This window comes from Coffea arabica, chromosome 2e (genome assembly GCF_036785885.1).
Source record: "Coffea arabica cultivar ET-39 chromosome 2e, Coffea Arabica ET-39 HiFi, whole genome shotgun sequence".
NCBI classification, from domain to species: domain Eukaryota; kingdom Viridiplantae; phylum Streptophyta; class Magnoliopsida; order Gentianales; family Rubiaceae; genus Coffea; species Coffea arabica.
Window position 1 is genome coordinate 588,324 of NC_092313.1, and position 27,123 is coordinate 615,446.

At 38.6% G+C, this 27,123-nt stretch overlaps 4 protein-coding genes across 6 annotated transcripts; 2 read left to right on the forward strand and 2 right to left on the reverse strand.

Annotated features, from left to right (window-relative positions):
* The first annotated feature begins 1,323 nt into the window (after nt 1–1,323).
* Nucleotides 1,324–5,625, forward strand: LOC113729849 (uncharacterized). 2 transcript variants are annotated; one of them, XM_027254138.2, is made up of 2 exons: nt 1,324–1,676; nt 2,577–5,625. In XM_027254138.2, exons 1-2 carry the CDS (start codon nt 1,547–1,549, stop codon nt 2,888–2,890), a joined length of 444 nt encoding a protein of 147 aa, XP_027109939.1. In that variant the 5' UTR covers nt 1,324–1,546; the 3' UTR covers nt 2,891–5,625. The 2 variants fall into 2 exon arrangements, 1 of the variants encoding a protein (XP_027109939.1); XR_011840010.1 differs by having other exon boundaries at nt 1,541–1,676; nt 2,416–2,719.
* A 3,018-nt stretch (nt 5,626–8,643) lies between these two features.
* On the reverse strand, nt 8,644–10,465 carry LOC113729850 (nascent polypeptide-associated complex subunit alpha-like protein 2). The gene is made up of 4 exons (XM_027254141.2): nt 10,264–10,465; nt 9,969–10,071; nt 9,394–9,512; nt 8,644–9,300 (listed from the first exon to the last, which is right to left on the reverse strand). Exons 1-4 carry the CDS (start codon nt 10,309–10,311, stop codon nt 8,950–8,952), a joined length of 621 nt encoding a protein of 206 aa, XP_027109942.1. The 5' UTR covers nt 10,312–10,465; the 3' UTR covers nt 8,644–8,949.
* Nucleotides 10,466–17,729: 7,264 nt separating this feature from the next.
* LOC113729851 (caffeic acid 3-O-methyltransferase-like) lies at nt 17,730–20,174 on the forward strand. The gene is made up of 2 exons (XM_027254142.2): nt 17,730–18,361; nt 19,339–20,174. The coding sequence occupies exons 1-2, from the start codon at nt 17,982–17,984 to the stop codon at nt 20,009–20,011; spliced, it is 1,053 nt and encodes a 350-aa protein (XP_027109943.1). The 5' UTR covers nt 17,730–17,981; the 3' UTR covers nt 20,012–20,174.
* A 497-nt stretch (nt 20,175–20,671) lies between these two features.
* On the reverse strand, nt 20,672–26,533 carry LOC113729852 (protein DOWNY MILDEW RESISTANCE 6-like). 2 transcript variants are annotated; one of them, XM_027254144.2, is made up of 5 exons: nt 26,082–26,533; nt 25,654–25,901; nt 21,564–21,888; nt 21,185–21,469; nt 20,672–21,035 (listed from the first exon to the last, which is right to left on the reverse strand). In XM_027254144.2, the coding sequence occupies exons 1-4, from the start codon at nt 26,277–26,279 to the stop codon at nt 21,227–21,229; spliced, it is 1,014 nt and encodes a 337-aa protein (XP_027109945.1). In that variant the 5' UTR covers nt 26,280–26,533; the 3' UTR covers nt 20,672–21,035; nt 21,185–21,226. The 2 variants fall into 2 exon arrangements, with proteins under 2 accessions (XP_027109945.1, XP_027109944.1); XM_027254143.2 differs by having other exon boundaries at nt 20,672–21,469; nt 26,082–26,520.
* Nucleotides 26,534–27,123: the final 590 nt, after the last annotated feature.

Consider the following 27,123-nt stretch of genomic DNA (forward strand, 5'->3'; position numbering starts at 1 on the left):
TAACTACTACTCCAATATCATAATCAAATCATCACAGACACCACCACCACATTTGACTCCTTTTTCTTAAATTAGTGCATCCAATCCATCACTATCAACCCACCAAATCACGGAGCTAATTTGACTTTATTTTTAACTAGTAATTGGTATGGGTAGTAGTAGTATTTTATTTCCAAAAGTGGAAACACACTACCCCAAAAAAAAAAAAAAAAAAAAAAAATCGGTACTGATCATTAGGTTCGAGCCAGGGAATCCTTATTTCATTTTGAAAAGAAAAGACAGCACAAAATATAAACATACATGAAAATTTTTCACTAGGCAAAATAATTTGTCGTGTGTGTGTGGTGGTGTAGGCTATGATTTATTGATCGCGTTACACTGCTAAATATCTCACACCGAGTTAAAAAAATTCTAATTTGACTAGGAAAAAACGTTTTTCTCTGTGCTCAGGAATAACAAATAAGTCAGAATTTGCAGAGTTGGTGAACCTTACCTAAAAAGGCACGGGCAAGGAAACGTGAGCCCCAACAAATCAGATCAGATACACGTTATCCGGCCGCCTTAATCTCACATATAATGAATGAAATGGCATCCACGTCAAGTAAATGAAAGATGCATGGTTCGACTTCGATCATCCGAGTCAGCCGCCGACAGACTGGGAGCTGCTTTTTTTTTTTTTTTTTTGGGTAAGAAAGAAGTTACTACCAAAAAAAAAAAGTTGGAGCTGCTGCTACTATGCTACTATGCTACTATGCTGTGCGTCACCATCTTGAATGCACGGCAACTTCTTCATGGTTAAGCAAAGCAAATTTATCGCTTTTCGCTTTTCATCCATGTAAATTTTTGCCTTTCTCCAACCAAGAAAAAAGAAAAAAGAAAAAAAAACACCACCACAGTTCGTAAGGCTTCTTTTTAACCAGTTTTAATTTGAGAGTCCATTCCTGGCAATGCATGCTGGAGATATTTAGCCAGTTATGATGATAATTGGATTAGTGTGAATCACAACAATCAGAATGAAAAATGATTGTAAATATAATCACGCACGCATATGCTTGATCCATGACGGGTATTTAAGTTTACTCCATGGAAGAAGCAGCAAATTTATAAAAATCTGATCCAAAGTAGAAATGCGAAAACAACGGATTAAATGTCAGCTTGATTATATTCCAGCAACGAAGGTTTGTATTAACAAGCAGCTTACTAATATCAGGAAACCAAAATTAAAAAATATCGTAAAGATGAACGAGAAAGCAAAACGGCACAGACTTCATCTTTTTGAAGGAATCTTGGCTTCATGTCTGCTGCTGCCTTTTACCAGAAGTCGCGCATATATATATATATACTTTAGCCTACTGCTGTGTTAGTACGCATATATAATACTAAGTCATTCACAGGCTGTGAGTTAAGCCAGTTGCTATCAACGCAATCACCATATATATATATTGGTATATATATTGGTAGAAACTGTGACAGACGGAGCAGATCAATTGGCTTCCTCTGTGGAGAGGATTTTGGTTTTTCCCGACTGATCCGAGGAAATCGGCTGATGGCAAACCTGCAAATAGTGCCAGCGGGGATCACGAATGTTGTTGAGGCCCAATACGTAGAGATGAAGGTGCCTCTTTATTCTTACGGGTGCGAGAAGAAAGTCAAGAAGGCCCTAGCCCATCTCAAAGGTAAAATTAATACTCGCTTCCTCTTCCAACTGAATCTCTCTCTGAACAGGGCACGCGAGGCCCTCAAAAGCGGCCCTATTAATTTGAACTTTGAATGACGCAGATTTGATTGTTGGACATAATTTAGAAAGTGTCCAATCGTGTTATGTTTTTACCAAATATTTTTTGAGTTTTGTGTCAGTGCACGATCGGCGATGGTAAAAAGTCCACCATCGATGTCTCTATGAGGAATCTCCTGTAATTTCCCATTTTGAATTGGAATTTAGAAGAAGATAAATAATTCTAAAGAAATATTAGAAGTGACCTTCTTAACTTCTTTCGGCCTTCCAGCACCAATTTCGAAACTTCGATCCGGAAGATTTTTACAACTCTGGGCCGAGAATTGAATTGGTCTGTGTCTTGGCTTTCATCCAGCTTGGGCTTATCTTTTTTTTTTTTTTTTTAAATCAAACTTGGGCCAAGAATTGGATTGAAGAGTAGCCAAGTTTTTTTTTTCTTCTTTTTTTGTCCAAACAAACGTGGCTTTTATATTTTCTTTTCTTAGCAGAAGAGAGGCGAGTTTAATAAACTGCAGAGTAGACAGGAGATTATAATCCAGAATCTCTAGATATTGGAGTTTCTACCTTAATCACTAGATCAAGGGTCTTCTCGTCAATTTAGGCTTAAGTTGAGCACAACCAACTTGACTCTTTTTTTTTTTTTTTTGGTTTTAAATTTCATGTTCAATATGGTCTTTCAGTACGTTGTACCAACTTGCATCTGAAGCACAATGACGAGGGTAACTTTTGGTAGTTTTTCTGGAACGCTTTAATTGCACTAGTAGACAACAGTAGTAGTAGTAGTAGAAGAAGCAGGGAGTATCCACTATCCAACCATCTGTTATGGGAATTGGCGAGACAGGTATATACTCGATCATGGTGGATTACCAAGAGCAAAAGGTGACGGTGTGGGGAATATGCAACAAGTACGCTGTGCTGGCAAGCATCAGAAACAAGCGCAAAGGAGCCTATTTTTGGAAACCCGAAGACAGCACCCAACTTCTAGCACTGGAGAAATTACAAACGCCGCCATCCTCGCCCCAATCTGATTCATGTCCAAATCCGAAGCCCACTTCCGCTTCCGCTCCATCTTTGGCCCTCGTCACCAAAGGTTTAGGTCGGTCACTCAGCTGGAAAACTTGGAAGAAGGTCTTCATCAGGTCCTACTCCTTTTAATTGGATTTGAGCATAAGAGATTATCAGAGTCAGACCCTATTATTCATTACTACCAACTTCTACGCGTAAATATCAATTGTTTCTACTTTCGTTTTACTTCAAGATATTGTCCTCTTTTTTTTTTTTTTTTTTTTAAAAGATATTAGTATTGTCCTCTTTTTTTCCCTTGGGTTAACGTGTTGCTTCAAGATATTCCCGGCGGCTGTCTTCAACTGAAATACTGAAACATTGCCAACCATTTTGGTTTTCTGGTCCATTTCTCTATTCTGTAACTGAGTACATGTACAATTGTACATTGTTAGAACAATAAATGCGACTAAGAAGGGCATCACTCGTGAGTTAAAAAGAACCATAACCGGAGGGAGCTTGCCCTTTTGATATCGATACGCGATATGCCAATGACAGGTGTTTACGTCCGACGAACAAACTGTAGCATGCCATCCGATTTGTACGAGTAAAATCAGGAAACTTTGATGAACATGCCGATGAGATCGCGCCAATGAACTTCTGGCCTTGAAAACGATTGCTGTTTGCCCCGCCTTGAATAGTCTTGAGGATTTAAAATTCGTGGCAAGAGTAACCGATTACAACGAATGAATAAAGGAACAAGAGCCGATAACAGAAGTTAGTAAGTAAACTAGAAGGCGATAAACTGCGAAACATGAAGTGAACTAGAAAACTCATGAAGATTGCTTGGAAATAACATTGCTCCGTTTGGATTAGCTGTTTTTTGGGTGTTTTTAAAAAATTTTACTGTCCAGAGTTTTTAAAGTATATTTGAAAATTTTTTATAGTATTTGAAAAACTAATTTTTGGAGGACAGATCTTTCAAACTAAGCGAGCGTGCTGATTTGTACAAAAATTAATATCAATCTGTTAAAAACATGAAATGGGAAAGAAATGATTGCATAAAAATATTGAAATCCTAACAATTAACCTAATATTTCTAAGGAAACTTTGGAAAATCGGAAGTACATACATAGCCTATGACTCCTAAAATGCCATTAAAATGAAAGAAATATCATCATAGTTGCCATACTGTATAAAGAGTGAAAGTGGTGTCTTCAACCTGATGTTTCTTCTTACATTTACAGCGACAAGTTGCCTTCAAAACCAAAAGAACCCACTAATTTCATAGTCCACGTCATTCGACCTAAATCCATCATTGGTCGCGTAACTATCCACTCTTATATTTATTTTAGATAACGTAGTCACCACGCTCCTAATATGTACCGCAGAGATATAAGCTGATGCACGCATCTTTGCTTGGGCCAACAACTACTATCGTATCATCAGCTCTATCCTTATTCGGCGCCTAACCAATTTGTCACGGTTGTCGTACACATCAGCAACCATGTATTTGCACACGTCGGCGAGTACATAAATATCAACTATTGTTACAGATCGATCATCCATGGAACCTTTACGACTCAAATCTATTAACCTTAATCTTCAACTAGCAGCGTGGATTATAAATTTTTCATTGCTGATTTATGAAGATTAGTTAAAAATCAAACCCCCCATGTAATCGATTTTAAATGGAAGCTGCCGACAAACTCCTATCTGCTGATCAGCTATAAATTGTATTTATCGGCATCATATGGCTAATTATCTATCTATCAATAATCCACCAACAAATAGGGCTTTTTTTTTTATCACGTTTCCCTCGCTCCTCTTGTTAAGATCTTAAGCTTGTTTTGTGAATTTTGAAGATGAAATCAATTTTTTCACCATAATAATATTGGTAGTGTTCCGGCTAAACTTCTGCACAGCAGAGGACAGAGCCCATCTTCAGTTCACTAAAGAAGAAGACGGTGTGGTGTATTCTATCAATCTCTCAAGGGTTTAGCATTTAGACTATTAGGCCGAGATTTCACTCTGATTTTGTTTTGGACTTGTGGGTGTTGTCGTTTGTTTTAATGACAGTAGGGTATTAAAAGGCAAAATCTGAAACTCCGGGAGTGGAACAACCATCATTAGTGAGTACTTAATAATAAATCTCTAATTAATACAAGTAAAGTACTCTAATACTACCTCCTCCCGCTCCCCCTCCCCAAAAAATGGCCGGCGGGGGTGTAGAACCAAACTAGAAATTAATTAGACGAGAAAAGAAAGTCAAATCAAATGGGGACCGGATTTTCCTATTCATCAGGCACAAGATTAACGTGTATGGTAGTATAAAAACAAACGCAGGCTCCAGTTCGCTGTCTCATCGGCCTGGCTAAATAATTTCCCAAATCCATTTTTGGCGGAGAGGAGCAGTCAAATTCATTGCACTCTTTCGAACGAGGCGAGAGAGGTGTAGAGACCGAAATAAGGGCGGACAGAATTCGATCAATCAAGAGATGATAAGAGTGGGGATGATGGTGGAGCTTCTGCAGGAATACAAGAGTTTGGTAATGGCAACTCTGAGAGAGCAGATGTCTCTTCCCACTCCCAGGCCGCCTTCTTTTCTGTTCCTCGGAACCCTTCCCTCTGCCTCAACCGCCATCCTCCGCCGCCACCACGACTCCGACTCCTCTACTTTCTTCGTCTATTTCTAGCCACGTTCAATTATTCTTCCTTCTCTTCTCATCACGGAGCGGTGTCCATGACGCATCGAATTTTTGTTTTTCCGGCACCAGTTTATTCTTGTCCTACTCTCACGAGTTATTACAGCAAATAGCAGTTGTGGTTTGTGTTGGTTATTGATTTATTATTATTATTATTATTATTGAACGACGACGTACTACCAATACGAGTTTTTCTTGATTCTTGCTATTATTATTATTGTTATCATCATCTCCAATTCATCCAAATGTGTTAGACTCTTAGTTGGGGGGGATAAAATCAGTTAAAGGAATCCATAATTTTTGTTTAATTCGAGTTTCTCTTAAAGCAATCCATCTACTTCCTGCACCTGCCTATTTATCCCCCAAAAAACGCGTTGGTTGTTTGCAAAAAGTACACGTACCTTATTATTTTGTGTAAAGCATTTTCAGTTTAATCTTCACTTTCATCATTGCAACACTTCCTTTTTAGTATTTTATATATATCTTCCCCTTCAGTTTCTTCACACCTCTGTCATCCTAAATAAAATCACAAAACCATAAAATTTGCCACTCACTGAAAATTTTTGAAGAAAAAATACACACTACTAATTGAAATTGTTGTCGAAGGTTGGTTGAACAGCGATGCTATGCTGTGTGACATGAAACGTGGGTTCATACTCAAACTAGATTGTTTATAGTCTCGAAATTGAATTTTGAGTATCGATTTTTGTTTTCTATACAAAATGTTTCCACAAAAAATTTTATAATTGTTCTAGACATATAATGGCCCTTAATTTCGCAAGCCAGTTATTTGCTAGGCTTTATCAATAGAAAAATGCTATAGTAAATGACTTAAACAAATTAAAGAATAAGCTACTTCCTTGATTTTAGTGATTCCCATATTTGTGCTCTATCACTTAATAATGTCAGATAAGTTACCTCCTTGATTTTAAGAATTCCATGTTTGTGTCTATGGCGTCTCGAAGGATTCCATGTTTGTGTCTATAGCGTCGTAATATTGTGATTTACAATGGTTGTTTGTAGAAATTCTCATATTTGTGTCTATGACGTCTTGATTTTAAGGATTCCATATTTGTGTATATAGCGTAGTAATGTCGTGATTTACAATCACTGCTGGTAGGGATTTTCATGTTTGTTTCTATTATTTAGTGACATCATCATTTACCGTCGCTATTTTTTATAGCCGCAATGTCATAATTTACCTTTTTATAGGTGGACTCTGCTAATATGGGTTGAGTCAAAACTTGTTCACTAAAATCCTATTTGATAATTCAATTTAACATTTAAATTTAATATATTCAAATCTTAATTATTTAAACGCATTTGATAACTAAAAATCAAACATTTAAATTCATTAAGTGGCACTGAATTTTCTAGATAAAATTTGCTCCTAAAAATAAAGCCCATGCTTGATAACCAATTCATCATTTAAAATTAATGGAATCAAATTTTAACATATTCAGACCGTTTGACAATCAAAAATTGAACATTCGAATTAATTAAGTGACACTGGATTTTCTAGACAAAAGTTACTCCTAAAATTAAGTGATAAACTATTCACTTATTATTGAATGCGATATGTACTCAAATGTATTAGATTTAATACTTAACAATTCAATAATTTAATGGATTCAAACTTCAGTTTTCAAATTTCAATTTTATCAAATACATCCTAAGTTATGAGTTGTTCACTTATTATTTAATGTGATATATATTCAAATATATCAAATTTAATACTTAACAAGTTAATAATTTAAGGGATTTAAATTTCAAATTTTAGATTTCAATTATATTAAACGCACCCTAAAGTTTGTTATATTTAAAAAATGGCGTTTCTAAAGGATGATAAGAAAATCTAAGTTCACGTCTCTTTTAACTAATTGGTAGTTGAGGAGTTTTGCTTCCGAGTTATAATTTAGATTGCATGCTCAATTTATGACTAATATTTTCTTTTGGTATTTCCAGACATGTCATTGGATTATGTACTATATTTTCTGTTTCGTAAGCCTACCTGTCAACTTGCAAGTTGAAGAGTACGCTGAGATCATAATCCGAACAGAGCATCGGCGTGTGCTCTCGAACTGACCTGCAATGAGCCGAACAACAGGATTGGCTCTCCATTGCGACTCCGACGCTCAAATCAGTTAGGAAGTACGTGGGGATAGAGAAAGTAATAGTATTATGTAGCGTAGAGTACCTTGTTGGATTCCCTCCATTCCTTATTTATAGAACTGCTAGGGATAGCCTCTAAGGAGTCCAAAGTTATCCCCCTACCCACAGTAGTTATTCCATTAGAATATGAGTCCTACTGTGTTATTAGAAGCGGAGTCCTCTTGGACTCTAACCCTAACCTTATCTCAAAAAATGAGGAATCCCTTATCAGTTGTCTGCCGGATCGATCACCCAAGATCTTTGGTCTCTACTCAAACCCGATGAAAAAAATGGAATCACTTCTTATGGACTCGTTGAGAACGATTCAGATCTAGTTCATGGCCTATTAGAAGTAGAAGGCGCTCTGGTGGGATCTTCACGAACAGAAAAATATTGCAGTCAGTTTGATAATGATCGAGTGACATTGCTTCTTTGGGCCGAATCGAGGAATCCCTTAGATATGATGCAGAGCGGATCTTGTTCTATCCTTGATCAAAGATTTCTCTATGAAAAATATGAATCGGAGTTTGAAGAGGGAGGAGGAAGGAGCCCTTGACCCCCAACAGATAGAGAAAAATTTATTGAATTACATAGTTTGGACTCCTAGAATATACCACCCTTGGGCCTTTCTATTTGATTGTATCGAAAAGCCCAATGAATTGAGATTTTCCTATTGGTCCAGGCCATTTTGGGGCAAGCAGATCATTTATGATGAAGAGAATGAGCTTCAAGAGAATGATTCGGAGTTCTCGCAAAATGGAACCGTGCAGTACCAGATATGAGATAGATCTTTCGGTCAATGACCGAACAGGCTCATATGTTGGACCGAACTGGCTAGAAGAACTAACACATGTCAGTGGACAATTGGCTCCTCTACATAGGTTATTATGGGATGCTCATAATGCAATGAAATTATAATTATAAGCCATCCAAACGACTAATATAACGCAAAAATCTCACTGGAGAAAATGTGACCCTCAAAGCCGGCTACAGTTTGCAAAGCAGCATGGTCCATATGAGCGAGCGAGCAAGCGTGTTTCGTAACTAGGATGAAGATGCCAAGACACTAAAATCCATAATCACCAAAACTGAAAGCATTACAACTTAAAGCTCTGCATAAGCGAACTCGCAACAGTAGCACCAAAAAAAAAGAAGCACAGAGACCAGTCAGCCGTTGAGCCGACAAATATTTTTCTCTACTAAGATGATCCCGCAAATGTCAAGCGCAAAAAGGGAAAAAATAAAAATGACAATCCTAGCTATCATTTAGGTGAATGATTAAACAAAATGGTGCCACCATTTCGAACTCTTAACACTGGAATGCATCAAAAATTGGTAAAAGACCATGGTCCAATTTTAGGTTGTTAGCTCCATGATAGCACTGACGATATCTCCATCGTGGGCCTTGAGAGCCTTGACAGCCTTGCACCTCGTCACCCCCGCCTGAGTCATCACCAAATCGATATCACGAGGCTCGACACCAGTCTCATCAATCTCTTCCTCTTCTTCATCTGCCTGTACTGCAGCACCTGAAGCAGAGATATCCGACTTGGCCATCACAGAGCCCATGTCCGGCATCCTGAACTGCTGGGCTGCCTGTGTCTGCAGCTGAGAGCTCAAGTCCTCTATCTTAGCTTCTCCGAATATCACGTAGGTATCAGAATTTGGGCTTTTGAACACATCTGGTTTTGAGATGAAAAACAATATCTGCAAACAGTTGAAGACGATTGGAGAGAACTGAGAAGGGACCAACACGAGGCAAACAAAATGAAATAAACAGAGGATAGAATACAGGCCTACATTTTTGGTTCTCTTAATGGTGACCCTAGTGACACCAGTAACAGGTTTCATTCCTAGCTTCAACATTGCCTTGCGGCTCTTCTTTTCACTCCTGCTCTGCTTTGAACTCTCGTTAGTGCCTGCAAGTAAATGTCAATCAGTATAATTCAGCAATGTCAAAGCAGCAAGGTGGTTGCAAAGCAAGGAGAACAACCACCACTAGAATACCACTAACCAAGAGCGACGCAGCTAGTGAATCTATCATCTGATTCACACGTACTACTAGAATACACCATCATGAACCAAGAAATGCAGCAGTTGGAACTTTTCAAATTTGAGTTGAATGCATTAGGGGGGACTAGTCTGAATATTTCAACCACAAGAGGATTGAGGAGGGAACATACGATACAAGTAGCATTTATTAATTGCCCACCAAACATGGAGCACTACAATTGGTAACCCAACTACTAGCAAACTAAGCATGAAGCAGAAGTACTTTATGACGGACATAAATATAAAGAAAAAAAAAACCCCCCCCCCAAAACGGGACATCTAGAACAGGAAAAACAAGAGTAAACAAATACTACTAAGAAAACCTTGGGCACCGTCTTCTTTGTCATCATCCTCGTCGTCGGAATCGTCGGCATCGTCTTCGTGGTCGTCTTCGTCTTTCACGTCCTCCACTACCGGCTCATCTCCCTGCAAATTAATCCTTTTAAAAAATTATTAAGCGAGCATATCAAAGATTAAAAAAGGCAAACCGAAAAAGGAAAAAAGAACTCGCGCGGATAATAACGTCTTGACTGATAAAAATATTTAAAAACAGAAAAGGAAAAGAAGATTAAAAGAAAAATGAAGAAGGTAGAAGAAGTTGGCTAGTAAACTGAGAACCTGAAGCTTTTTGTCGACGTCAAGTTCTTCGACGACGGGGCCCGGCATGGCTTTCTTTGATTGCTTCTGCTTGCTTTACCAGATGATGGAGAAACAGAGTGAGAGAGGCACAGCGGGTTGCGACGACTGGAGGATATACCTTTGTTGGAGTAAGGACGGAAAGATTTTGTTTTGGGTTTTTTTTTTCTTTTTTGAAACTAGGGTTTTCCACATATTGGTGGGTATGGGCCTTTAGCTGTTGGATCTAGTGTCTTTACCTTCCTGTCCTCATTTGAAGCCCAAAATGTTCCTCCTCTTGCTCGCCTGCTTGACGTCTCTCATTTCGTTAAGATTTGTCAGGCTAATCTTTGGTTTTCTTATTGACGAGAAAACATCCAAATCATTATTGTTTTTATCAAAAGAAGGGAAAAAAATTTCAAATCATTTTTTTGCTCAAAAGAATTATTTGCAAAAGTTCATTCGCAAGTATCATCAACACATTTTCTAATCACCTCAGTATTTTTTTAAAAATAAATTATTTTAAATAATTTACCATCCAAACACACCCAAATAATATACTATTGAAGCACATATTTACTTTCGTTGCTCCTCTTTTTTTACTAATCATTTTATTCCAAAACTTTTCTACGCCCATATGCGGCGGCAGAAAAGAACTTTTACGTAAATATAGTATAATTTTTTTCTCTCCTAAGTTATGAGTGGTCTCTGCTCTTCGTTCTCTTGTAGCGAGTATATCTATGATCGTCATTAATATTAGTATATTAGTTTGTTAGTAAAATTAAAACAATTTTATCCAGGCCAGGGGGAAATGATTGCAATAGCAACACGACCATTGCTGATCAAATTCACAGTTCTGTGCTGGAAACTTTGAGAAAAAATTCGCACGATATCCAAAACGGCGAGCCCCCTGTCAACCTTGACAATGATTAATCTAATCAAACAAAAGAATTCATAACGCGCCGATTCCTGCTCACCGACATGTATTGTATTACTAATCAATATGCAACTGTGGCAAAAACCAAAGAACTCCAAAGCCTGATCATCATCCTATACGAAATTATTTCCGAGTAACGCAACCGAAGTCCAAACCAATCCACCTAGTCCTTCCACTAGAAATGCCCAGCAAAAAGCTACCCTCCAATTATTTTGTAACCAAGGAATTTTGGCATCAGCTGAAATCCCCATCCTGCTGTTGTTTTGCTGCAAACATAAACAGTTGGATTTGGAATGAACCTGGAGATTTTTTCTTTTTTCTTTTTTCTTTTTTAAACAAACACTGCAATAGAATGGTAGGGTTATTGGGACAATCTATGTTGCCAAATCTTGCACATTACCGATCACACCGGAAGGGAAAACCATATGTCTTAATTCTGAGTATTCCGTCAGATTACCAGTTGGCAAACAAGCAGACTCGAGCGAGTCATTACTATTTATAGTGAGGTGTTCCCTGAATTCTTTCTGACCTTCCTCTCCACCCTCCAAGCAGCATTGTCTGTAGCATGGCAATGCCCCGAAGGTCCAGTCCAGTTTTTGCAAGGAGCAGCCGCATCACAAACAAAACAATAGCACTGCACCGTGCAGCAGATATTGGTTACAACAAAAAGAAAATAGTCCCAACATCACATCAAGAAGCTGCAGCAATTATAGGATAATTATGGATTGGATTGACATAAAAAAAAAAATTCAACATTACCAAATCACAATAGCTATCGTCAGGTGTCTGCCCAAAAGGGTTCTTGACGCAGACATGTCTGAAATGCGGGTAGTCCCTACATGCCACCTGCGGCACCAAAATGGACATGTTTCATTCAATTACCAAAACATTTTCAATTCTATTCTGGCGAAATAATCCCAACATTAACAGCCGCTACTAGTGCCAGATAGTAGCACTAACTAACGCGGGAATCAAAGTTGGTAGTAATGAAAATGTTTTAAGGAAAAAGAAAAGTACCTTCCCCTTTTCCCCAACAAGAGAGACGTCAGGAGAGACACCATCCACATTCTCGACATTATTCTTGGAGGACACGCTTAATGTGAGATCATCATCCTCACCAGGATCAAAATCTAGGATGAAACAATCTTCCCTCTCCTCTATCCTCTTGATATTATCTCTGTTTTTTAGGTAAAAGACAGGTCTTAAAGGAGTCCCTTTTAGCTCTGATCTAGGCGACGGTGAAGAGCACAAATCTATGACCATGGTGTCTTCTTCGTCTATAACACTAGTACCAGTGCATTTCACTATTGGTGATAAGGGCAACTTCTGCATTTTGGTCATCACCGGGAAGGAGAAAAATATACCTAAAAGCCCCAAAGCTTCTGTGATGTGATGTATGTGAGATAAAAAGGTAATTGGGAAGGTAAAAAGGTGTATTGAAAATTGTAATGATGATGTAAGCAAATAAATTTGGGGAAATAAAATCCAATCCAAACAAACTTGGAGGACACGCTTAATGTGAGATCATCATCCTCACCAGGATCAAAATCTAGGATGAAACAATCTTCCCTCTCCTCTATCCTCTTGATATTATCTCTGTTTTTTAGGCAAAAGACAGGTCTTAAAGGAGTCCCTTTTAGCTCTGATCTAGGCGACGGTGAAGAGCACAAATCTATGACCATGGTGTCTTCTTCGTCTATAACACTAGTACCAGTGCATTTCACTATTGGTGATAAGGGCAACTTCTGCATTTTGGTCATCACCGGGAAGGAGAAAAATATACCTAAAAGCCCCAAAGCTGCTGCCACCAAAGCTATTTGATATAAGATTTTTTTTCTTTTTTTTTTTTGCAGAAGCTATTTGAAATGAGGTGAGGACGTAGGAATAGGAGGAGGGTGGCGGTAGTGACTAGATAGACAGTCTATGGAACCCAAAGAGTTTGATCCCCAAAATCACTACTCAATCATTCTTGAGATTTGAATGCTTTGAACATTCTTAAGGACGGCCAGAATCCCAAGAGCGAAACAGGAACTGAAGCGACCCCCCCAACCTGTACTCACAGAGTCGACATTTTACGGGGCTAAGTACAATTAGTTTTCCTGAACTTTCCCGTTGTAACATTTTGGCTCCCCTTAATTTCAAATATATGGACTTCACCCCCTTCATAAAGTTATGCAAAATGACATTAATACCCATACACAATGGTTGTAAATTAATGCTAATATGGAGCGTTTTATTTAAAAAAAAAAAATAGAGTCACATCATATCAAATATTAAAAAAATAAAAGATGATGAAATATCAAATAATTTAAATTTTGGGTTGTGGAGGAAAAAAAATCCAAAATTTCTGTGCTAGTGTTCAGTCACTTCTCTTTCTTCCTTTTATATTATAAACAGACTGGTCTTAATAAATTTTACTTACTTTGCAACTTCAACGAGATTCTCATAAGTTTATAATATGTGAATTGGTATTTTTATGTCACTACTGTACCTTGCTTTATTTCTTATTTGGAAAAAAAATCTAGATTCTCTAAACACGTTTTTTTACTACATTTTTATTTTTTAGTCACATTTTCATCTTGTATAAATCACATTAAAAATAGTAATAGAGTTAAAATGTTTACAAAATAATCTTCATTCCAAATGTGCTAATTAATTTTATTTCATTTAAAGTAAGCATTGAGATGAACACGTTGAATTGCTTAGATCTTTTCTATTTGCAATTTTTTTAATATTTTTATACAGTATAATTGTATTCAAATGGATTTAGCATTTTAGCTATATTGAGAGGGTTCAAATCCTAAGGTCGGTGAGTAGTCGGAAGAAGGCAGGGTTTTTAAAGTTTTTTTAGTCTCAAGTTCGGGATTCAAATTTCGTTGTCAAGTCCAGACTTTGAATCCCGTGCATAACAGTTAGGGACGAGAAAGCCGTGGGAGAAGAGTGAGAGGGTGTAAAATATATATATATATATCGGACCGTCTGATATAATTAACCCTCAACAAACTTGGACATAATAAAATAGGCCCAACCGTTCGCAGAATATATATGTAGTAAGCAGGCCCAACCGTCCGTAGTACATATACAGGCCCAATCTTCTGTAGATCAACTAGGGTTAGACATTGGGGCATTTCGGGTCACCAATTGCCTTAAAATGCAGCTCCTGATGTAGGGCCCAGCAGAAAGTTGTAACGAAGTTTAGAATGAAACATCAGCAAATAATTGTAAGATTGGATTATCAAGACATCAGCTATTCTTTTCCTTGTAAAGATTAGAAGAATTAGTGAAAAACAAGAAAAATATAAAAAAACTATTTCTGCTATTCCATTAGTACCATGTTCTAGATGCCCCTTTATACTCGCCGAGTATCAAAATAGTTCATCAGAAACAAGTGCGTTGTGTAGGTTTCTTGACCTGAATTATAAGGGGTCATTCCTATTTGATCATTTTGAAAACAATCAAACCAGTGCTTTTAAGGGATGTCTTGCAGGCATTTGTTGAACAACGGTTGATATTTAAATGCGAGCATTCATACTTATTTCCCTCTTCAATTATCGCTTTCCCTCCTAGTTGTTCATACCCAATTTTGACCTTCAATCGATTGTGAGGAAAGCCAAATGAGGTGAATTCGTGATCGCGAAGAGTTATAAATTGCTCACTTTCTAAAGAATGTAGCAAACATAACAATATACACAGCTGCATGAGATATAATAATGTTCTAATAAAGGGGAAGGTGTTAGCTCTGTTTGGATTGGCATATTTTTCAAAAAACAAATTTTTTAAATACAATATTACAGTAATATATAAATAAAAATAACTCAGAAAACATTTCATCCATACAATATATTAAATATTTCAAAAAATATTTATAGTAAAAATTTTTCATATACACCGTTACAGTAAAACATTTCTAAAATACCTCAAAAAACAGTTATCATTTTTCCAACATGGTTGTTTTCGTTTCTCAAGAGGCACTTAGAACCCTCGGAGCCAATTGCCAAACTTAGTGCCCCCTCCGCCGTGTGTCCTGCTTCGTTAAGTTGTCATGAATTTTCTTCAGGCTTTGGTTGGTTGGATCCAAGTTTCCATCTTCATTGCATTTCTGAAAGGGACACGTTGGAATGATTCCTTAACCTAAACTAACTCCAAATCGCAAAACTACTACCCCTGTTGTTTCAATATTTATATATATATATTGAAAGGGCCACAATTTGCTCTGACCCCAAGTATTTTGGCAACTCGAATAATATAAAGAAAAAGCAAGACTGTGCAGTAGGTAGAGAAGTTGGTGAGGAGAGGGAAATTTTTAGGTTTTACACGTCTTTCACACTTTCGCTACTTAATTTATTGATTTTTGTTGACAAAAAAAATAGCGGGCAGTCGAGATCAGAGTTGAAATGGAGTGACGGTCGCCGATTGCTGCTGCCCCCAAGGCTTTGCTTGATTCGCTAGAGAATTAGGTGAAATGTTATCCTCTCAGATTCGACCTTGCGACTTAGTAAATGAGCTATGAAATAAATCCGGTTTGAACAGAAACCGGATTTTATTTTCTTTCTTTTTAATTTTTAATTTTTCTCTTGGCAATGGAGAGATTAGGGATAGAGAATTTCCAAATTCTTACTGTGATGCTGGAAAATCACCAATTTTGACATGGTCAATGTCAGAATTTTGACATATGGGAGAGGAAGGTGGATGATGGAAAATCCCTAAATTTTCTGGACGAGTAAATGGTTTGATTCGATCACTCTAGAAATCAAATTTAAGGTCCCGTCCTTCGAAACGAAGAGCAGCACTATGTGGTTTGATTCGATCATTAATAAAACCCTCTATACTTCAAGACCCCATTACTCTTCTGTTCAGGACAGTCTTAGATGGAGTCCCTCCCTTGATGCCAAGTTTCAATTGAAATCAGCATATGAGTTAGCTTCCAATCATGCCACCACAACCACACCAAATTTCCAACTTTGGACAGATATGGAAGCTAAAAATTCCATTTTATGAAGCTGAACTGAGAGGAGCTGGAGGTATCTTTAGAGATTCCTCCGGCTGCTGGATCAAGGGATGCAGTCGAAATCTAGGATTAGCCACAAATATGATCGCAGAATTATGGGGTATTAGAGATGGGTTGGAATTGACCATGTCTCTGAATATTTTGCCACTGGAAATGGAAGTTGATTATGCTGACCTTGTTGGATTCAAATGATGATCCAGACCATTATTTTCGTAACTTTGTCATGGATTGCAGATCCTTGCTGTCATGGCTCCAGCTAGTTAAACTCAAACATGTGTATCAGAAAGTCAACAGATGTGCTGATGCTTTAGTAAAATTAGGATGCAAATTTGACATGCCTTTAGTGATTTTTGTATCCTGTCCTCGAGAAATTTCTTTTGCATATGATGAGGACAACAGAGGGGCCTGTTTACCCCGTAATGTTCGGTCGGAATGTAATACTTAGGCTTCATCTATTGTTCTGCATAATCTTTATTAATGCTAAGTCCTATTTTTACCCAAAAAAAAAAAAGAAAAAGAAAAAGAAGCCTATTTTGACATAGTCATATTCAACCTCCACGAGAATGTCACTCAATATTAATATTTTTTTTTGTAACATTTCTATAATCTAATCTATCCTATTCTATAGAGGAATCTAAAGAGATTGTATAAGGGGTATAACCTAATCTATCAATATTAATATTTTGTCTGTAACATTTTTATAATATAATCTATCCTATTCTACAGGGGAGTCTAAAGAGATTGTATAAAGGGTATAACCTAATATATCCTATTCTACAAGGGACTTGGGGCAGGTATACAGACCCGACTAGATCAAAAAATGTGTTCTCTGGCACCTCTTTTAATTTTTTTTTTCACTGCATGTGAAAATACAGCCACATAGGGATTTCATCCCTTTTTTGTGGCTATTGAGCCAAAGCTCAGTGGTTAGAATGTCACTTAATATGCTCTCCTGAAAATACTTTACTTTCAACCGAACAGACCCCACAATCTTACATCTTTTCATATTATATTTTACATATAAAAGTTTTTTCTTTGAAGGAACATGTAAAAGTTCAATAACTTACAAACTTATTATTGAAGAATCAAGACAATAGGGTAGTATCTAATGTTTAATTTACAATATGGAAAAGTACAATAATATTTTTCTTCCCCTTCTTCTTCTTTTCAGTCACAGATATGTGAATGAGTGCGTGCGGATTGTGTTATTCTTTGACTCTAAGATGACCTTCGAGATAACGAAACAATCGTTTAAATTGCAAATAGCGATTTGATGAATCTTTATTTCACTGGCATAGGTGTATAAGTACCAATCCTGGTGCAAGTGCATCTGACTAAACTTCATTTTCCGGATAATAGTAGGACATCTTTTTAAGTAAAACATCGCACTCAAAAACGCTAATGCACAGTGATTAGATTACACCAGATTAAGGCAGTGGGTGTGCGGTCATTGGTGGGTGGAGGCGGTGGGGTCCGATGGTGACTTCTACCAACCACCAGACAGTGAGATCGAGCGAGGGTCTGAGGGAAGAAAAGCCCTCCGGAAAAACAAAACAAAAACACACACAGAGACGGAGGATTTTTGACGTCATACATAGTATATAAACTACTCCCCTCTGCTCTACCGGGTGCGTTCATATTCCAGTCTCACCTTTTCCTTCGTCCCGGAAGCTTTTCCCTTCACCTTTGATTCCTCTCCAGCCAAACAAACCTCCCGCCAGGACATTTCTGATTTCTGAAGCTGAAGTTGGAGTAAAAAGAAAAAGAAATCAAATAATGGCAGAGGAGGAAGCTTGCTTATTCGCCATGCGCCTGGCTAGTGCATCCGTACTTCCTATGGTACTCAAATCAGCCATCGAACTTGACCTCCTGGAGCTTATAGCCAAGGCTGGTCCTGGCGCCTACGTCTCCCCATCGGAGCTCGCCGCACAGCTCCCCACCCACAACCCGGAAGCTCCTATCATGCTTGATCGCATCCTCCGACTCCTGGCCACCTACTCTGTCCTCGATTGCAAGCTCAACAATCTGGCCGATGGTGGCGTCGAGAGGCTCTACGGTCTGGCCCCTGTTTGCAAATTCTTGACCAAGAACGCTGATGGTGTGTCCATGGCCCCTCTTTTGCTCATGAATCAAGATAAGGTCCTCATGGAAAGCTGGTAACATCCTCTACCCTCTCTGTCTCTGTCTCCTCAGGTTATAGTACTCCTGGCATTAGCAATACCACTACTCCATCCATAATAAACGCATTCATGTCTACGTGTATCTTCTTCCTCTTCCTTTATGCGTGGCAGAATCCATCAATGTCTGTCTCATCCTTTTTTAAACCAACATCAAGGACCATTCTTTTTTCAATAGTTAGCTAGAAGACTAAATTGCTTAATCCAAAGATCAAATATCAAAACTAACCCCTATGAAATTACAAACACGGAACCAAAATTTTAAAACATAAAAATAAAAGTAACACGCACACACTACACATGGCGCATTGTGATAATACGTGGGACTTACCAGCTTTATCTACTTCAATTGCGATGTTTTGTTTGTTCCTTTATTCATTGCTATCTTTCCAAGTTTGCGCGTGCTCATGGTCATGATCCACCAAGATTTATTCAATTCTGCTGAAAATCGTCGTGCGAGGAATGAATCACTTGTGTGACTTGGCTTATTGTTCTTGTATTGGAGGATAAAGTCTCATTTCTGGCCGTCAGTAAACCAACTACTACATGTCACAGATACGATGAAATGAAACAAAAAGATGTGGTCGGTATATGATATAATTTTACTTGTAATTTCAATTTCGAGTAATTTGTCTATGGCTGATGCATATGATATACAATTGCGCACTCCTTACGCAAGGTGTCCATTTTGGCACTAACTGCTAATTCCATGATTACCTAACGAGAAAATACGTACTCTATGTGACCTTTGCCTACGACTCCAATCAGCAGCCTCCCCACAAAACAAGACAAAGCAAAAAATAATAAAAGGCATCTTTTTTTTTTTAAATTGAAAAAATTAATGCTGCTAACTCTGGTCCAATCAGCTCAAAACTCAACTAATTGATCCTTTATAAACTTGTAACTTGAGCACTTAAATTAGTAGCTTGCCGCTTTAATTATTTTACCTGCTACAGGTATCACTTAAAGGATGCGGTTCTTGACGGAGGAATCCCTTTCAACAAGGCCTACGGAATGACTGCATTCGAATACCACGGAACCGATCCCAGATTCAACAAGGTGTTTAACCAGGGAATGTCTAATCACTCCACCATTACCATGAAGAAGATTTTGGAAGTTTACAGAGGGTTTGAGGGCCTGAAGACCGTGGTCGACGTGGGGGGTGGAACTGGGGCTACGCTCAATATGATCATCAGCAAATATCCCACGATCAAGGGCATCAACTTTGAGCTCCCCCACGTCGTAGAGGACGCCCCGTCTCATCCCGGGGTGGAGCATGTGGGTGGGGATATGTTTGTTAGCGTCCCTAAAGGGGATGCCATTTTCATGAAGTGGATTTGCCATGATTGGAGCGACGACCACTGCCGGAAACTCTTGAAGAACTGCTACCAAGCACTTCCGGACAACGGGAAGGTGATCCTTGCCGAATGTGTCCTTCCGGAAGCCCCAGACACCTCGCTCGCTACTCAGAATGTCGTCCACGTTGATGTCGTCATGTTGGCCCACAACCCTGGTGGGAAAGAGAGGACTGAGAAGGATTTCGAGGCCTTGGCAAAGGGGGCTGGATTCAAAGAATTCCGCAAGGTTTGCTCTGCTGTCAATACCTGGATCATGGAGCTGTGCAAATGAAGGCTTAAATGAACCCTTTGTTTTGGGAATTCCTTTTGTCTCTTACGTGATTGGATTGGTGCTTTCTAATCAGTACTAATATACCTTCCTTCTGTATTACTATTATTTCACAGCAGCATTGAAACGGAATAAGAAAGTGAATGAAATCAATACCTTTTTTTTCCTTTTTTTTTTTGCATGTTTATTTATAATTAGTTTACTTATTTCCTGAAACTAAAGTGGCTTCATCCTCCTTTTTCTCATATCTAGTGATGCAAAAAAGCACTGTCCTGAGTAAATATTATGACAGCCGAGCCGAGTGTGTAGCGTCTAGCGTCTAGCATCTAGTGTCTACTGCCCAGGGGGCAGAGTCAAGAGTGGTTTAGGTGAAGCGTCATGATATCCAGGCAGAGTGGATTGTGTTGTGGGCCGCAGTTCTGATAACATCTGCTACTTTCAACCCAGACACCCGTTATATCCACGAGAAGGGGTCTCGGAGCATGATTATATATTATCATCCTGGAAAATTAGCATGCAAGGAAGCAGTTGATATTGATGAGATAGTCAATGATGTATCTTGCTTTATAAGTCATAACCAACCAGTTTATACAAGTCTAGAGATGCCTCGTATGGTTGCTCAACAATTATACAGGGGAAGAGGTAAGCCTGGCGAAAATTAAATGGACCAAAGAAGGATCATTAATTTACAAACACATAACACAATCATCCTGTACTCATTGACCAAGTGCAGAACCAACGAGGGCAGGGAACGAGAGGTTTTTGAGTAATCCTTACAAGTCTCAAGCACGGACACATGTAAAGATTTCTCCACTTATTTCACCAATAAAAAATGAAAAAAAAAATAAAGAAAGATATAAATTCTGAATCCCGTTTATTGTGGCTCGGTCATGTCATCTAAGCATTCGCCCCGATTGAAGTCAACAACTCTTGAAGCCGCACCCATGGATAAAATCCTTCTTGCTCCGGCCTGGAGGTAACACGCACGGTTGAACCCCTCCCACAACGCACAAACAAAAATAAATAACTGGACAGAAGCAGAACAAATGGTGAAGGTCATCATGACAATGAAAGGACAAGTGCTACATTGGTATCCCATCCGTTATTCACAAGAGTACAAATACCAGAAACTAGTTGGAAGCAGCCGAATAATGGAAGGGAAAAAAGTTGGGGGACCTGAAGGAAGCAAAAACTCGACGGAATGCCCGGGGATTCCCATTAGTTCTTGAAAAGTTCCAAACAGTGTTCCTGGTCCAGGTTCCTGCTCCAGAACTTCTTGTAGTACTGGGCATAGGTGAAATCCCTGTATACGACTGGGGAACCATCTGCTGTGAGCGGCTTCGGGGCGCTGATTACGGCATGGTCACAGGGACAGAGGAAGGAAGCCACTGAAAGTCTTGGTTGATCAGCATTGACGACAGCTCGATGCCATACACTCTTGTAAATCCCATTGCTTAGAGCCTGATTTGATTATTAAAGTCACGGGAATCAAAATCGTCTTCAAAAAATAATTCTAATAAAAGGATCCGACGACGGGGGAAGGTATACGGTATACCTGTAACTGATCGCCGATGTTGACGACAAAGGCATCGGGATGGGGTTTCACGGCTAACCATCTGCCATCTCTAAGGACTTGAAGACCAGCGACGTTCAAATCTTGAAGCAGAATAGTGAGGGCATTAGGATCAGTGTGTCCGGGCAAGCCATAAGTCAAATCGGGTTGTGGACACGGAGGATAATAGTTGACGGCCATGTGCTGTCCTTGATCACCCAACACCTTCTTGATGCATTCCTTGTCCAGGCCTAGGCTCTCTGCGATGGCTTCCTCCAATCTCAACCCAAGTTCCCGTACTTGTGCGCAGTAATTACTCACCATTTCCCTATCAACCCAAATTAATTATTATATTTGCCCTCACTAATTTTTGTGTTCAAAATATATTGAAAATGTAGTTAAAACCATTGCCACAGTCCAGTCCAGTGGTGTTATTTTCCGGAGGTTAATCATGACCGTGGGGCTGGTTTAGTACGAGCACGCAAGCAATCGCAGCCTCGCACTCTGGGTTTTCGTTATTTTTTTGCGACAATGGACCCCCAATCTTATCAATCAGGGCCTAGAAAGGCCCAAGCCCATCTTACACCATAGTAGCGCTCGGCTGCAGAGGTTACCTCGCATAACGCAAAGGAAACTAACTAAACCCAAAGTACTAAGGAGTCCACCGCTGATTGAAATATGGTCCAGCATCCTCCTGTCCACAGTCCACACCATCGTCATCGTCATCGTCATCGTCATCGTCATCCATGACGTTCGGTTGATGATTCTGGACAGAAACCAACAACGCGTAACACGGTCCCCCCAACCCCCCAATCATTCCATGCGTTTCGATGCACGAAAAAGAACAGAATAGTCGCTATTTCGGTCTCTATTTCGGCCATTTACGATCTTTTAAACACCTCGTTTTTTGTGCTAAAAGTAAAAAGGCCTAGAAAAGAAAACGCACTTTACATATTCCCTCTGTGTACAAATATATCATGAGATTATAATCCAATCCATTTAGTTTTTTATTCCCTCTGTTCCAAAACAGGGCCTTAGTTTGACTCTCTGTATTAAGTGCATACCCAAAAAAAGAAAAAGGAGCAAATATTTGCTTTTTCTTTCCCAGGAACCGATCAAGCTTTTTTTTTTTTTTTTTTTTTTTTAGTCGCCAGCATTGACAAAATGCGTAGGCCTGAAACATGATGCTCTGAATGCTTAACTCTTTTGTCTCTTATTATAACCAATCACCCTTTATGCTGATCTGATGCTGGCAAAATGATGATGTATCAATAAATACACACACATACATACATACATATATATATGTATGTATATAAAATATTACTAGTACATAGACAAAAGAGATTCATGAATGCAACATTATACTAATGCATTAAACCACCCCCGACCCACCGTAACATCAATCAGAGAAACAGTAATAGTAGCGGCAGTAAACACAGAATTGAGTGCCCACTCAATTATTGATTGCTAAAAAATGCATATTATTCGGTGTATTTGATTCAAAGTTCCAAGGCAAAGCTTTCAAGCTTACGTTTCTGGATATGCATTGGATTGTCAATTCCTACTAATTTGGCAGGCCACAGGTCTGTTCTCGTTTATTTCTTTCCTAAAAAAAAAATTCCTAAAGAGAAGTGATTATTGGAACCAAAAAACGAAAAAGAGCTTAGAAGTGCGGCTTCTCAATAATACCTTTTTCCAACCTTAGAAAGAAAGAAAAATAAAAAAAGAAAAGAAGACATTAAGAAAATCACAAAATCATCTTCCGCGGATGGGTCCTACCACGGCCTTTGTCCCTAAACTTTTTTGTTTTCCAATCTTTAAAGAAAATCTTTAAAGAAAAAGCTTTAAAGGGAAAAAAAATCTTTAAAGAAAAAGAAAAAAAGCTTTAAGTGATTGGTTTTAAAGTTTTAATTTTAGTTGAGAGGTAAGTAGTGAGTAGTATTTAGGAGCGACCCCACTGCGCAAAAATGTGTGGACCGCATAAAATGACAAAAATTGCCGCAAATGTAGAGTTTGCGTTTGCTTGCCGACTCCTTTGGTTTTGCAGCAAGGGACAGCACAGTCATCACACAACCTTACCATCATACTCTCTATGTACCATGTACATTGCACAGTACAAGAACATACACATGGGGGGGGGGGGGTTGGGGAGGGATTCGATTCGATGCTTGCCTACGTCAACGCGGAGTTTGTGATGTGACGTCATCCGCCCATTTGTTAGACTGGGAAGGGATTTTTTTTTTGGTTGGGGAGGGGGGGCACGGTCAGACTAGACGACGCATTCTAGAAAACTCCGCCGAATGAACTGTAGCACCAGCACCAGCCTGTACCTGTACGTGGCCTACTAGTCACTGCTACTAATAAAATGAGGTCAGCCTCTAACGTCATCAGGTGCGTCATCCCACTCATCCAACGGCGCCGAAAGTATTGAAAATTGCTCTTTGATCTCATTCCTCCGATGGATTATTAAAGCGGACAACACTTAAATGAGTTGCACATGACGCATCACCTTCTAGTACGCCACCAACCCGCCCTATTATACATTACTGAGTACGAGTAGTAGTATTTTCTAGCACACCCAAACTCCTCCAGTACGTACCCCAAAAAAAAAAAAAAGGAAAAAATCTTGTACATACTTTTCAAGTAGTGGAGTATTATTACTTTTCAACACCCGCGGATGGAAGATTCTCATTCTCACAGCTAATTAAATAGTTCACAGGTGGCTTTTCAATTTTCTAATGCTCAAGTTTTTTTTTTTTTTGAATTTAATACTGGTACTAGTGATGAAGGTTTGATTCTGCCATCATTCAAGAGGCCGGAGGAGGAGGATTAATTGAAACTAGTCACCGCAATTTAAGTAGATGAATCCCGTCACGCACTTTTCTAAAGGAAGAGTTATTATGTTGGTTTCAAGGCGGTATTTTAATGACACACAGCAACCCCACAACCAGGACAAAGAAAAGAAAATCATGGCCACAAAGTCCCCTCCACCCTCATCTGGTTAATACTAGCATCAAATGGTCCAGAGGTGGACTGGACCTTTAATTAATTGTTCTTTCCAATCACTTCTCATATTAGTTAGTACAGAAGAAGAAGAATTTTGATCGTAAAGAACAAACCCTCCTTAGAGTAGAGTAGAGTAGACGGACACTATCCTGGTGTATGTATCCTAGGAAACTCGCGGCATAGCACTCATGGAGGGGTGGTTAGTGCAAGTTGCACATTATGAAATTCATGGTCTAAACTGCTAGGCCAATTAAGTTCAGCTTCATCCAAACTGTTAGATTTTCTAAAGACTTTCGTCCGATTTGCTTTTACGAGCACGTTGCTTAAAGTACTGCACCACCACCGCCACCACTACTACGAGTTCAGTGCCAATGCTTTTTAAAAAAAATAAAAATAAAAAAGAAAAGAGAGTACAATAACATCTTGGTACCCCACACGGAGACTACACTGCGTGCGGGACATCCATTAGCCATGAGATGTTGGAACACGACCGCAAGACCCGGGAGAGTGTGAGGAACATATATATATAGTAGTATTTGGTTGTAAAGTTTGGATGACCTCATAAAATGGAAAGTTTCACTTTTGAAATCGTAAAAAGATACCAAAGCATAACAGGAAAAATAATAGGCAGAAGTTTTGTGCTTTGTTCTCAATTCTTAACCAATTTATCAGGATTCTTAGTAGGGCCATAGTTAATTCGATAATTGTACTCCATATCTTTGTCATGGTACTTGAGACGTGACCTCAAAAATAAATTTTTATTATGTAATTAATAAAGAGTCTAGAAACGAATCACGTTTAAAAAATCTCTTCGTTGTCATAATATAATCAGACGCGTACGTGATAATTGCCACTATGTTAATTAATTGCATGAAGGTAGTCGACTTAACTCCACCATGCAATACAATGCAATCAAAGTGGCCATCTAAATGAAGGGATAAATAGATGATCGTGAAAGTGGGAGAAAAGAACTTTGCTGACGATTTGCATCACTTGCATTATCATCTCACGGACACGGAGCAATAGTATCTAGTGGTAATGCAATCAGGAGACGGAAGACAGATTCAGAAGAGTAAAAACTTACTTGAAAGACGGCGGGTTGGAAGGCCATTCGGGAACATATTTTTCTAAAGGATAGCAGTGAAGCCGGAGATAGTCTCTCCAATTGTGAACGGTCTCCTTTTTCACATTAAAGCTTGTTGAAAGCCTCGTGGTTTTGGCTGGATCGTCGGAGTACAACTTGAGCTTCTCTTCAACCGGGAGGCTAAAGAATTCCGTCGCCGTCTCAAGCATTTTGTCCACCGCATCCTTGGAAACCCCGTGATTTATTACCTGGTGAAGTGATCCCACAGAAGAAGAAAATTAGGGATATTTTCCAAATGACACGAATGATAAATCTCTAGAGCAAGACGTGGTACTGTTTTCACCCATAAATGAAATGCCAGGAGAAGGGAAAAAAAGTCTGAAGCTGAAAATGACCGCTGGAAAAATGAAAATATTAAATTTGCGAACCTGGAAAAAACCATAGTCCCGACACGCATCGCCAATTTGTCGGACCATGAGGTTCCTATCCCCGAAGCCTAGGTCAACTACGGGGACATTTTGGCAATCGGAAACTTCAGAGAGTCTTGGCCTTTCGGATTCTGGACGGACGTAGCTTTCGGGGAGGCTCGTATACTTGATTCCGCTGGAAATAACTTTAGTTTCCATGGAACTTGCAGGCCACTGGAAAGTAGAAACATAAAATAAATATAAAAATTAAGAAGGGATGCTGAAGCAGGCCGTAACCGCTAGGACGAGTACAGTGCTGCACCGCCACTCCAATTATTTAGGCTTTAGGCTTCTTCCTGGAAAGTGCTTCGTCCCCCTGCATATATATACAATTATACGTAAGGCTCTCCCCTTGGCAGCGATGGTACGGAGGAAGTAGTTTTGGTTGACTCAAAAGTCTACAACCAATCGCTAATTTTCACTGGACTTTTGGGCACGCCCTTTTCTTTTTGCTTATAATTCTTAGGGATAATTTCAAATACCTCCCTCAGGTTTCAGACAATTTCACTCGACTACTCTCAAGTTTCAAAAATTATACTTACCTCCCTTGACATAGTAAAATGCGTATAATGCCCTCCACTTGGTAGATGATTTTAAATTTAAGGCAGTAATTTACATAATCCAAAAAATATATATATTTTTTTGTCTCTTGTCTATTTTAGCTTCTCTTTTTTCTAGTTAATGTAACCTCTTTTTATTATCTTCATCTTTATGTATATTAGCAAATTGAAATTACAAAATCAATCGATGGAGCAAATTATGTATCAAACAAGAAGGAAATAAAGAGACTCGCAATGATGGAAAAATAAATAATAAAATTGATAATTGAAATAGGAAGAAAAACTAAAGAGGTGAAATTTGGCATATTTTATTTGTTGTCAAGAAAAACTTTTATAAAATATCAATATTTATGTAAGGATTTCTTTCATTAAATTAGAAATTTTTTATTATAATTTATTGTGGAGGTAAAATCTGTTCTTTACTTTTGAGATATTAATATTTT

Excerpts from the sequence above, each read along its gene's own strand:
- LOC113729852 (XM_027254144.2), bottom strand. The coding sequence starts at position 26,279 with ATGGAAACTAAAGTTATTTCCAGCGGAATCAAGTATACGAGCCTCCCC. Across the intron at positions 21,889-25,653 it reads TCCAACCCGCCGTCTTTCAA|GGAAATGGTGAGTAATTACT; the intron begins GTAAGTTTTTAC and ends TTGGGTTGATAG. Across the intron at positions 21,470-21,563 it reads ACATCGGCGATCAGTTACAG|GCTCTAAGCAATGGGATTTA; the intron begins GTATACCGTATA and ends TAATCAAATCAG.
- LOC113729849 (XM_027254138.2), top strand. The coding sequence starts at position 1,547 with ATGGCAAACCTGCAAATAGTGCCAGCGGGGATCACGAATGTTGTTGAG. Across the intron at positions 1,677-2,576 it reads GGCCCTAGCCCATCTCAAAG|GTATATACTCGATCATGGTG; the intron begins GTAAAATTAATA and ends TTGGCGAGACAG.
- LOC113729850 (XM_027254141.2), bottom strand. The coding sequence starts at position 10,311 with ATGCCGGGCCCCGTCGTCGAAGAACTTGACGTCGACAAAAAGCTTCAG. Across the intron at positions 10,072-10,263 it reads ACGTCGACAAAAAGCTTCAG|GGAGATGAGCCGGTAGTGGA; the intron begins GTTCTCAGTTTA and ends ATTAATTTGCAG. Across the intron at positions 9,301-9,393 it reads CCATTAAGAGAACCAAAAAT|ATATTGTTTTTCATCTCAAA; the intron begins GTAGGCCTGTAT and ends AACTGTTTGCAG.
- LOC113729851 (XM_027254142.2), top strand. The coding sequence starts at position 17,982 with ATGGCAGAGGAGGAAGCTTGCTTATTCGCCATGCGCCTGGCTAGTGCA. Across the intron at positions 18,362-19,338 it reads AAGGTCCTCATGGAAAGCTG|GTATCACTTAAAGGATGCGG; the intron begins GTAACATCCTCT and ends TACCTGCTACAG.